This window comes from Hemitrygon akajei, chromosome 12 (genome assembly GCF_048418815.1).
Source record: "Hemitrygon akajei chromosome 12, sHemAka1.3, whole genome shotgun sequence".
Taxonomy (NCBI): domain Eukaryota; kingdom Metazoa; phylum Chordata; class Chondrichthyes; order Myliobatiformes; family Dasyatidae; genus Hemitrygon; species Hemitrygon akajei.
In genome coordinates this window covers 37,004,133-37,016,991 of record NC_133135.1, presented here as the reverse complement: position 1 = coordinate 37,016,991, position 12,859 = coordinate 37,004,133, and the positions used below count along the sequence as shown (strand labels likewise).

At 40.3% G+C, this 12,859-nt stretch overlaps 1 protein-coding gene across 5 annotated transcripts in view; it reads left to right on the top strand.

The window, feature by feature from the left end:
• slc6a9 (solute carrier family 6 member 9) overlaps window positions 1–12,859 on the top strand; it is a 257,010-nt gene that overhangs the window by 115,519 nt on the left and 128,632 nt on the right. The window contains exon 1 of one of the 5 annotated variants that reach the window (XM_073062907.1): window positions 4,265–4,342. The exons of 1 other annotated variant lie outside the window; for it this stretch is intronic. Coding sequence is in view for 2 of the 4 variants with exons in the window: in XM_073062904.1 (XP_072919005.1) it covers window positions 4,549–4,620 (72 nt within the window). In the remaining 2 variants the exon portion in view is untranslated. Of the gene's footprint in view, window positions 1–4,264; window positions 4,343–4,372; window positions 4,668–12,859 lie in introns of those variants that run through there. 3 more of the 5 variants (XM_073062908.1, XM_073062904.1, XM_073062906.1) reach the window with 3 other exon arrangements.

The following is a 12,859-nucleotide window of genomic DNA, read 5'->3' as shown; positions in this document are numbered from 1 at the left end:
ATCATAGAAATGCTGATCTGTCGCTTTATGTGGGGTTTAATATTCAATCCAAACCAAGGATACACTCAGGCTAGTTACTTCTGATTTTACAACGGGAGCCAAGTTCCCAACTTAATCAAGAAGTTTATTTATTTTGGCTTTGGAACCAAGTGTTTCAATTTTATCTTCATTTGGTTTGAGTGAATTATTGCTTATCCATTTGTTTATTGCAGCCATACCAGTAGTCAGAGAAGATGGGGGGTTATCATCATCAGGCTCAATTGAGGTATACAATTGTGTGTCATCTGCATATCCGTGGAAATCAAATCAAGTTTATGCTCTCTAATGATGTCTCCTAAGGGAAACATAAATAAGGAGAAGAGTAGAGGACCAAGACCAACACCAGAAGTAAAGCTGGTCTCCAAGCCAGCCAAAAATTTTTCTCTAAGATATATGAGCGAAACCATTTAAGGACACTACCAGAGAGGACAACCCAGTACTCAAAGTGATCAAGGAGAACATTGAGGCCAGTTGTGTTGAAGGCAGCACTTAGGTCTTTGAGAATTAGAACTGAGACCCTATTGGCATGATTTTGAGCCTAAGATCACTGACAATGTTGGTAAGAGCTGTGGTAACATTTGGTAACCTCTGTGCTGAGGTTTGCTCTAAAACCTGACCGAAACTTTTCTAGAATATTGTTTTCATTCAGAACATTGTCAAGTTGGTTGAAAATGATTTTCTCAAGAATTTTACGCTGACTATACCTCACTATCTAGATTTGGCTTTTTAAACAGGGGTTTGACAACTGAATTTTGAAAGCATCTGGAAAAACTACAGTTTCAATGGATGTGTTAGTAATTTTCCTTACAGAATTGAGGACATTATTAAAAGAGTCCTTTAAAAATGTGGTAGGGGCTGGGTCGAGACAGCAACTAGACAATTACTCTTTGTTACAATCTTAGAGTTCTGAATCAGAAATACTTGTAAGTTTTGACATGGTTGCCATCTTTTTATGAGCTTTCCTATAGAGATTATGAGTATCTGTAGCTATACTCTTCCTGGAAGTAGTTTTGTTGAGAAAAAATTTGCAAATTCCCCGCGTTTGTGGCAGATGCCTGACTGAGGACGTTATAGGTTGGGGCAGAGTTCAACAGTTGGTTTATAGTTGAGAACAATGCTCTTGAATCACTGCTGTTCCCCATAATAATCTTGGAAAAATGGGCTCTTCTTGCAGAGTGTATAGCAGTATTAAAAGAGACTAGATTTTCCATGAAAATATTATGGTGTATTTCGAGCCCAATTTTCCCCCAAGAGCTGCATGAGCTGTTGACCTGCAAACAGAATTGTTTTACCATGGTGACGATTTATTCAGTGATTTCTTTTTAACCCTAAGTGGGGCCACTATATTTAAAATATTTGTCAAGTTATTGCTGAAAGAATCAACTATTTCATTTACTGAGCGTTTTAGGTCACATGGGTCAGATAAACTAACCAGCTCAGAGAATTTAACTTGTGTTTCCGCATCAAAATACTGGTTACTGACAGTAATTTTTTTTGTGTGGTTTTGTTTACAGGCTGGAGGGCATCACAAAGTACACAAAAATGATCAGAGATAATGGTATCAGAGATACATTAATAATATTTAACTCTTTTGTTATTACTAAGTCAAGTGCATTTCCACGTCAATGGGTGGTTTCATTGACATGTTGAGTAAGATCTAGGCTGTCTAGTAAGTTCATAAATTCAGCTGCCATAGAGTTCACATTTGAGAAAAAATTAGTATGAATATTGAAATCACCAGAATGTGTGTACCTTAAAAATATAGGAAGGAGGGGCAGAGCAGCAGCAGAGGTCATTAAGCCAGTCTGCCACTCAGTCAGATTATGGTTGATCTCACTCTGCCTTCACTCCCCGACTCATTCCCTGCATCGTGTATTCCAAAAACCTATTAATTTCGACGTTGAATAGAATCAACAACTAAACATATGGGGACGATAGAGACTATAGATGCTAAGATCTGGAGCAAAACACAAACCGCTGGAGGAACTAAACAAAGCAATGGGAGGAATTCAGTGAGTCAGGCAGTAACTATGGATGGAAGTGAACAAACAACTAGTCAGGTCAAGACCTTTCAACAGGACTGGAAAGAAAGAGGGGAGATGGCCAGTATAAAATGGCGGAGGGAAGGGGTGGAGCAAGAGCAGGCAGAGAGTATTAGGCAGATCCTGGTAACGGTTGTGTTAGGCACGAGTGACGGAGGAGAGCAGAAATGATGTGAGAAGCTGCTGGTGATGGGTGGAAATGATAAAAGCTGAAGAAGATGGAATGTGTTAGGAGAGGATGTAGACTACGGTATAAAGGGAGGGAATCAGTGGGAGGAGTCTATGGGTGGTGGGCAGATGGTGAGGGTGGAGGAGAGGGTAAAGGTTGATGGAGGGTAACTGGATCAGGAGAGAAAAAGGTGGGGGAGATGGGAAAAGTGGAAGGGGAAGGACAGAAAGCAGCGATTACCAGAAGGTAGAGAAATTGATGTTCAAGAACTCATTTTCATTTTAAGAACTATTGTTCCACCAGATGAAATAAGAGGATTAATTTGCTTTTCTTAATGTGAAGTTGGGACAAATTGGCAATGTTCTGTCCTGACCTGAATTCAAACAAATGTCAAAAGAGTAGGCTTGCCATTGCTTTTGAACGTACTTCCTCATTATTGAGTAAATTGGTAAGCTTGGTAAGTTCACATATTATTGTCATATGTACCAAGGTGCAGTGAAGAACCAGTTTTACATACAGTTCATACAGATAAAATCTTTAAACTGCATTGAAGTGGAACACGATAAAACCATGACAGAGTGCAGAATAAAGTGTTACAGTTTAAGTGCAGTGCATGTAGCCAGTAAGGTGCAAGATCCTAATGAAATTGTCGGTGGTCAAGAGTCTGTTTTATCATAGTAGAGAAGAGTTCAATAGTCCGATAACAGCTGGTCAGTAACTGTCCTTGAGCCTAATGATATGAGCCCTCAATCTGTTCTTTTTTGCCTGATGGCTGGGGGTGGGAGTGAAGAGAAGGTCCAGGGTGGGTGGGGTCTTCGTGCTGGCTGCTTTACTAAGGCAGTGAGAAGTGTAGATAGCGTCAATGGCAGGGAGGATGCTTTCTGCAGTGTGCGGAGCTGTGGCTAAAGCTCTCTGGAGTTCCTTGCTGCCATGGAAAAGAGACTGCAAATGCTATAATCTTGAGCAAGCAGCAGACTGTTGGGGAAACTCAGCTGGTTAAGCAACATCTGTGGAATCAGAGAGATAGCTGACGTTCAAGACCCAAAATATCAACTAACCCTTTGCATCTCGCAGATGCTACCTGACCTGCTGACCGCACTCAGAATTTTGCTTTTTTGCCCCACTGTTAATGCTCTCTGTTCGCGGGGATGATCTCGAAAGCTTTTTCTGTGTTCGTCCTATCATCATCACCGAACAGCAGTAAACCTAGAACTAGTATGAGCTTCCAGTTTCCTCTTGTGAGCTTGGCAGGACCCCCTTGCTGTAGCAGTGTTACAGGCTCTGTTTTCAGGCAGAGAGATGAAACAAATGTTCCAAAGAATACTTTTTCTGGCAAGTCTCTATCCTGAGCAACAAAAAAATTAGTACAACTTTAGGGTAGAGGAGGCTTCCTACACTGAGCTTCAGACAGGAGGGCAAATAATTGCACGGAAGTGGCAGAGAGGTTGAAAAAGCTATTGCATGAAATGAGGTGGACTTAATTCACACATTAATCAACCTTGATCATTGGATCCTTCTTTTAATCAGGGCTCCTTTGAGAGAGAGAAGGTGCAAGACAAATATTACTTCACTAAGGAGAAATAGAAATATTTTATTTGCAGTTGATCTGGCTTGATTTAAAATAATTTATTATTTTAAAAATCGTAATTATAACTAATCATCTGAGAAAAGGAGTTGAGAACTTGAGTACAGTAGGATCAATGTGAATGCAAGCCCTTTTGTAAGAGTTGTCTTGTATTAAGCTAACCCCAGTACTGAGAAAAACCTTCACTGACCAAGGGGAAGTTTGTGTCAGCATCAAAGCAGCATTGTTCAGGGCTCCAGGGGTGATGGTGAGAGGTGCTTAGGAATGGCATTTATCAAGAAAGTGCATTGTCTCTCCTGCGTCTTTTTTTGTGATTACTCAGGGAGTCCCTGACGACTCTGTGTGGTTTCCTCCATGTGATACAAGGCCCTAACCTTCTTAAAAGTCTGTCAGCGTGCAGTTTAGAAACTTTTTTTTTAAGGAAAAGCACTTCAGCCAGATTAAGCGAAGAGTGGGACAGTCAGAGAGAAGCAGAGAGAGCATTGTTGGGTGGTGGAGTGTGTGTAAGTAAGTGCAGTTACTGGGGAGAGCCTTTCTCCATATTTCCAGCATATAGCATTCTGTTACTTTCTTGTGAATATGACAAGCGGACGATTCAGCAACACTTGAAGGAGCAAAGCAAAAAAAAATATCATTATGGCATATTGTCCGATTGGGATTTATATCAAGAATCAAGTGTTGAGTGATTTCATGCTTTTTTCCTTCGGAGGCAGATGCGTGTTCTTTTGGTAGACAACCAAAACCTTTGTCCCCAGCAAGTTTCTTGCCCTCCAAGAGTCAAAAAGGTAAAGGCTGTACGCTAAATTCTTCGCTAGGAATGGGTTTGTTTCCGGTAGGTGAAAATATTCATAACTTTTATTATTATGCTCTCAAGCACAGAAGTGCGCCTTTTTTAATCAGACGAAAGGCCTTTGTAATAAAATTTAGTTTGTTCAAATTTAAAATTGTTTTTTTTTTGAAAGATTTCCAGAAGAAAATTTTTTGATAACAAATCCCCTAATGGCTAGCATTATTGGTATATGATGGGATAGTTTATCAAGTAAGAAGTTTTCATTTTAACTTTCAAATCAGAAAGCTGTCTAAGAATATTTAAGCTGTGGCATTTGTAACCATAATCTACTTACTTCTGCTGATTCTTAGTTAGTTGAGGCAATTTTATTTTGAAGTTAATTGCCAGTAAGTGATAACATGTCTCACATAATAACAGCAAAGGAAATGGAGCAAGATAGTATGAGGCGCCTGAAATAAGCTCCATCAGATCTCAAGTTTGTTTGTTTAAAAGACAAAGTATGTCTCAGGATTCTTCTTCAGAAGCGACCAAAGTTTGTATATTTAAGCAAATACAAGTGAAAAGGGAGAGAATATAGCAGAGAAGTCACCATCTTTTTCTGTTTTATCACTAATCCAAGTCTGGCTTGATGTATTTATGAAAAATTGGTTGGAAGAAATAAGCTGTTAAAGACATATAGCCTGAAGAGGGACAGTAAAAACGTTAGTGTGAGATAAATGGAAATAAAACAGCCACTCATGGGGAGAAAATTTCTTCCCTGTATTTTTGGATGAGAAACTACTGTGGAAGGGAGACAAATTTCTGTAAGTGAGAACCCAGCAATGTATTGGTGGCCAAATTGGCAGTCAGTAACTTTGGAGATTCTGTACACTTGTTCAGAAAGGTTTGTGCCTTGAATGAACTATCATTGCAAAGGCAACTCAATATTCATTTGTCTTTACGTGAATATAGATGTGTAAGGATAATCATAAAAGTTTAAAAAACAGAAGTATGACATTCAGTGTCTTGTGCCCATTCCACCATTCTGTAAAACCACAGCTCATATCCCGTGGTGTCACTTTGATTCCCTTAATGTCCAAGTATCCATTTATCTTTATCTTGAATATATTTTTACAGTATCTTCTAAGTGACACTTTACCAAGTCTTTACAGCTTCCCCTTTTTTAGCCAGAGTTTCTTTCTTGCCACCCTTCCATAAATACCCTTTTACTGCAAGGCCTTAGAGATTGTGGAGCCATGGACTTATCTCCAGTCGCAGCCACTGACTTATGCAGCTCACTCAGAGTGGCTGTTGGCGTCACAGAAGAATTGCCATTCTTCTCCAGCAACTAAGTTTATAAGTGCAGCCTGGCCCAGGTAGTGTGGCTGTGGTTTCATATTTTTTTTCCACTTTTTCATGATGGAATGCATTGAGTTAGGTTCAGTGCCTTTGAGATGGTCTTGTACCCATCCCCAGATTTGTGCTTCTCTATTATCATTTCCCTGACTTGCCTTGAATGCTCTTTTGTCTTCATTTTGGTTTGGTCTGTTGAAAATCTACCAAACTGCTGGACCTTACAGGGAGAAGGGGTATTTACAGTCTTCTTATGAAATTATTGAAAACAGGGAATCCTCCAGTTTTCTATGTCAACAAATTAGGTGAGTTGGTAAGGTAGTACAGTGTATTACCCTACCAACCAAGGAAAGTTAGTGTAGTAATTACAAAGTTGATGAATACTTTGTCAGCCTCACAATTTTTACTAAATTTTTGACAGATTTTAGAATTTTTCATTTGATTTGACATGATGCATAATGTTTTACAGATGAGCTCAAAAATACTACTTCAATGTATCTTAAATTTAGAAAATGAGACAGTAAAGTGAATGTCACTTTTTTTAAAAATATGTAAGGTCTTAAGGAGTCTTAATGCAGAGAAGATAATTCTACTTGTGCGAGAATCTATAACATGAAATTTTACTGAAACATAAAGGTAATCTGTTTGAGGGAAATGAGGTGAATGCTTTTCTCATAGGAAATTGTGAGTCTTTGAGCTCTGTTTCTCAAAAGCAAGGCTAGATAGATTGTGAGTCGACAAGGTGGATAGGGTGGAAGATTATACAGAATAGCCAGGAATTACAAAGTTGAATTTCACCGCAAGAGCCGTGATCTTATTAAATACTGGAGCAGGCATGAAGGCTGAGTGACCTACTCTGATCCTAAATGTTCTACTTATTTGTATGTTCAGAGGAAAACCAGAAATATAAATCATATTACAGGTGTTTTTAAAACCAAGCCCCTGTGTTATTGTAGTAAGATGACTTTGCTCCTGTGCTCAAAATCATCTTTTAATTCAGACTCCGGTTTCTTATCACTGTCTTATAGGAAATGAAATTTTGTTATTTTGTGGTAGAAGTACAGCACAAACAAAATTATTATAAATTTAAAATAAATAACTAAATAAATATTACAAAGGCAAAAGGAACAATGAGGTGCTATTCATGGGTTCATGGACCATTCAGAAATCTGATTACTAAAGGGAAGACGTTGCTCCTGAATTTTTCAGTGTAGTTCTTCAGACTCCTCTATGCCCTCCCTACTGGCTGTAATGAGACGAAGGCATATACTGAATGGTGGACACTGCCTTCGTAAACCACTGCCAGTTGATAACGATGAGGAGGATTGTGCCCATGATGGAGTTGCCTGAGCTCACGACCCTTGATAGCCTCTTGTGATCCTGTGAATCGAAGACTCCGTTCCAGGCTGAGGTGCAAGTACTCAAAATGCTCTCTGTCATACATGTATAGAAACTTGGAAGAATCTTGGTGGTGACGTACCAAATCTCCTTAAATTCCTAATGAAGTAGATCTGCTGGCATGCCTTCTTTGTGGTTGCATCAGTGAGTTGGGTCCAGGACAGCCCTCAAAGATTTTGACAGCCAGGAAATTAAAGCAGCTCACCCTTTCCACTGACCCCTTGAGGACTGGCGCCTGTTCTCCTCACTTCCTCTCCTGGACAGTCACAATCAATTTCTTGGTCTTGCTGACAATGAGTATGTGGTTGTTGTTGCGGTACAGTTTAATCAGCCAATCTGTCTCATTCCTGGAAGCCTCCTTGTTGATGTCAGATATTTTACTGACAGTGATGTCATCTGTGAATTACAAATGACACTTGACCTGTGCTTAGCCACACAGTTATGAGTGCAGAGAGAGTAGTACAGTGGGCTAAGGACTCTTCCTTGTGATACGCCTGTGTTGCTTTTTGGTGAGAAGGAGATGTTACTACCTGTCCATACTGACTGTGGCTTCCCAATGAAGAAGTTGAGAATCCCATCAGCAGCTGGATATACAGAGACTCAGGTTTAGAAGTTTAATGATTAAAATTGAGGGGGATAATGGTATTGAATGCCGACGTATGTTTTGGTGGTATCTAGGTGCCTCAAAACAGAGTGGAGAGCCAGTGAGGTTGTGTCTGCTGTTGTGTTGGCAGGTGAACTGCAGCAGATCCAGGTCTAGGAGTTAATTTTAGTCATGACCAACCTCTCGAAGCACTTCACTATAGTAGACAAGAGTGCTACTGATTGATAGTCCACAAACAGTTCTTAATAACTTTCTGTAGTTCATGTTAACTTCAAGTAATTCATGTACAAGAACACCAAAATCACCCTGATGAGCATGAACTCCTTTTAGTCTCCCACCACTGGCAGCTAATGTTTCATAACCAAATCGGATGGATATGTTGTTTTTGATCTGTAATCCATATTGTTGATGTATATCGTGAACAGCTGGGGCGCCAGCATTATTCCTGAGGTACCCCATTCATTACATCCTCTCAATTCCAAAATGACATTCATTCCTACTTGCAGTACCAAGCATGAAACCAGAAAGTGGTGTCACAGGTAGGAAGGGTAGTTATGCTTTAGTTACACAAGAGGTTGGTGAGGCTGCATTTGGAGTGTTGCCTTCAGTGCTGACTACCCTGCTATAGGAAAGGTGCTATTAGCTGGAAGAAGTGCAGAAAAGATTTACGAGGATATTGCCCAGACTTGAAGGACTGGGTCATAGGGAGGGGTTGATCAGATTAGTACTTCATTGCATGGAGCACAGAAGACTAAACATACAGATGTGTATAGGTTATGAATGGTTTAGATAGGGTAAATACAGTTCCAGGGCTGGGGTATGAAAAAATAGATGAGACGGGTTTAAGGTGAGAAGGGAATGATTTAATAGAAACCTGAGAGGCAACTTTGGAATAAGCTACCAGAGGAAGTGTTTGAGGCAGGTGCAATTATAACTTTTAAAAGACAATTGGACAGCTACATGAGTAGGAAAGGTTTAGAGCAGGGTTCCTGACCTGGGGTCCACGGGGTCCTCAGTTAATGATGGGGGTCCATGTAATTTAAAAAAAAAGTTGGGATCCCTTGATTTAGAGAGATATAGGTCAAACACAGGCAACTAGCCAAGATGGGCATTTTGGTCAGCATGGATGAGTAGACCAAAGAAAGCGTTACCATGCCCTATAACTTATATATTATTCTCAAACTTCCAGTATTGGAGTTAACCTATGTCCTTCATCAGCACTACTGCTTGGAAACCTACAGATAACTGGCATCATTTTTCCTGATGAAGGGTCTCGGCCCGAAACGTTGGCTACTCTTTTCTCACGGATGCTGCCTGACCTGCTGAGTTCTTCCAGCGTTGTGTATGTGTTTTTTGCCTCTGCTGTTTGTTAGCTCTGCTCTGATTGACTTTAGTTCTTGATCTTTTTCTGAGCTCAGATCCTTTCCCTCCTTTGCTTCTTTACTGAGGCCATTCTTCCTCCTTCTTTATTTTACGTATCTTTTGATTTTTTTTTAATTGATTTTTGTCAGCAGCATTTTATCGCCTTTACTCAAGTATTAAAATAATCTGACTTTTTATAAGTCTATGCATTAATTCGGTAAAGAGGAAAAGGTGTTTTGTTGGCTAGGGTTGCAAAATACCAAGTAAACACTTTCTCATTACCAGCAAATGGGTGGGGAATTGTTTGCTCCCTTTGTGTTTACAGTGTCTCTACAGTTACAAATAGGACTGAATTTAAACAGCAGATCAATACCAACAGATGATTAGAGAGACCATGTTGTGCTCACTAAAACAAAACTCATTCAGAACCCAGGGGTGGCCTGAACGTCCTGATTTCTGAACAAAGCAACTTTAAAATTGAGGGAGTGCAATATTTGTACAGTTTGGACCAAGAGTATACTTGTAATATTACAGTATTTACATGCCAGTTCAGTCTTGAGGCTAGCAGATTGTTGAATGATATAGCAACTTCACTAAGGTCGGTTACTCCGGCTATGTGCCACTGTAATTGTGCCTTAAAAACTTCCTACGAGCAGCCTAGAAAGCTGTTCAGTTGTTTGGACAATAAAAGTCTACTTGTTTAATGGACAGGCATGAGTGTTTTTTTGAACATTGTGCGTTATGTTAAGAGAAATATTATGTACGTGATTAGTCAACCCTATTTTGTAAATTCTTGCAATGAGCTTGTCTCCAGCAAAATTACTTTCATCCACCCTATTGATGTTCATACATGAACACAAATGCTGTAGAGATAATTAATATTGAAGCTTGAAACTGAGCAATGTGAACAGCTAATGCACTTCAATTATCTATTCAGAGTTAGAAAAGTGTATATCCAAAACTTGACTAAGGACTGCAGAGAAATTGTGTATGAAATGACATGGCCCTTGGAAACAACTGTAGGAATCACAATACATGACTGACCCACGACTGTAGCTACTGATGTAGACAGCATGCTAGCTTTGTACTGCTCCCTACTGAATGTGACTGTGTGATGGCAATGGGTTCTCTGTCAGCAAATCCCTAAACGTAAAAGATCTTAAACCTTAGCCGATGTAAATATCTACCAGTACCCTCAGTATAGGGCTATATCTACTTTTCAAAGACTAGCTTCCTTCCCGGTCTAGTCTCTACAGCGAGGTTTAGCTACCAACACCCCACCTTCCAAACCGAGGAGGTTCTTCCAGCTTACAAAGTAGTTTACGGTTTATTTCAAACGATACATGTCTATATTTAGACAAATGGTTCTTAACATCTATTTGATACTCAGAAGATTTCAGATTTATAAAATATTTTTGAATTACAAAAGATTTACAAACTATACAGTATTTCCGAACACAGGTAAAATCCTTAAGAACTAAAAGAACATGCCAAAGAATTGCAAATGAATGAGTCATCCATTACAGAAACTGAAGGCTGAGGAATGAATGTGAGTTCTTTCTGTCACTCCCTGTATCTGTCATTCTGTTTGTCATGACAAACAAGCCCCAAATATTTAAACTGTCCTGCTACCCGATGATAAAAGACCACACCATATACAAGTAGAATTAGGCAATTTGGCCCGATGAGTCTGCTCCACACTTTCATCATGGCTGATCCATTTTCCTTTCAGCCCCAACATCCTGCCTTCTCCCTGTCACTTTTCATGTCCTGACTCATCAAGACTGCATCAACCTCTGCCTTAAAAATACCAAATGACCTGGTCTCCAGTGGCCTGTGGCAACGAATTCCACAGATTCAACCCCCTCTGGCAAAAGAAATTCCTCCTCATCTTGATTCTAAATGGATGTTCCTCTATTCTGAGGCTGTGCCCTCTGGCCTAAGACTCCCCCACCAGAGGAAACATCCTCTCTACATTTTCTCTTTTGAGGCCTTTCCACATTCAATAGGTTTCAGTGAAACTCCCCCCTCATTCATCTGAATTCCAGTGAGTACAGGCTTAGAGCCATCAAAAGCTCCTCTTATGATAAGCCTTTCAGGCCCAGAATCATTCTCATGAACCTCCTTTGAACCCTCTCCATTGTCAGCACTTCCTTTCTCAGGTAAGAGGCCCCAAACTGCTCTCAATACTCCAAGTGAGCCCTTGCCGGTGCCTTATAAAGCCTCAACGTTACATACTTTTATATTCTAGTCATCTCGAAATGAATGTTAACATTGTATCTGTCTTCCTCAACACTGACTCAACCTGCAAATTAACTTTTTGGGACTCCTGCACGAGGACTCCCCAAACCCTTTGTAACTCAGATTTTTGAATTTTCTCTCCATTTAGAAAATAGTCTGTGCTTTTATTTGTTCTACCAAAGTGCATGAACATACACATCCCAACACTCTATTCCATCTGCCACTTGTTACCCATTTTCCTAATCTGAGTCCTGTTTCCTCAACACTATATGCCCTTCCAGCTATCATTGTATCATCCACAAACTTGCCCATAAAGCCATCAGTTCTGTTATTCATATCATTGACGTACAACTTTTATGTTGGATTTGACTTCCCTTATCGGCCACAATTGCTTCATCCTATCTTAAGAATACTACTACCGCTTTGGAATGTAACTATCCTGCATCTTCCAAATTGCTCCCAGACGCTCCTTCTAATGCTGCTATGCCGTCATCCCCGCTAGTGTCCCCTTTCAATCAACTTTCTTCTCTCTCATGCCTCTGTAATACCCTTTACTCCATCGTACTACTGATACATCTGACTTTAGCTTCTCCCTCTCAAATTGAGGAGTGAATTCAATCATAAACAAGACAAGATCTGCAGATGCTAAAAAGCCAAGCAACACACATAAAATGCTGGAGGAACTCAAGCAGGCCAGACAGCATAGATGCTGTGGCTCCCCCCAGTAGGTCCCTCCCCACCAACAGTATCCAGAACAATATACTTATTATTGAGGGGAATCTACATAGGGGTACTCTATATTGGCTGCCCAGTTCCCTTTTTTCTCCTGACAGTCACCCGCCTCCTGCAACCAAGGGGTAACTACCTCCCTGTAGCTCCAATCTATCACTTCCTCAGTTTCCCATATGAGCCAAAGGACGATAAGCTGCAGCTCCAGTTCCTTAACGCATTCTCTGAGGAGTTGCAGCTAGGTGCAGATGTGGTTATCCAGGAGGCCACAAGTCTTCCAGAATTCCCACAATGTTCCCACATGTTCCCACAATACTGCTGCTGGAGCCATTCTCACTGCACTGACCATGCCCTAACAAAGGAGAAATAAAGAATGAAGAAGAAACTTACCAGCTACTTGCCTCGCCAAAGCCGCTCTAACACTGGCCCAGTCAAACAATAGCCGCTCCTACAATGGCTGCTCCTCTTGCCCCTTCCTTGTTTTTATTTGCACTTTCTAATGAATCCCTTCCACTGATTGGTCACAGTCTAAACTCCAAAAGCTACTGCCAAGCACTGCTTTCTTAAT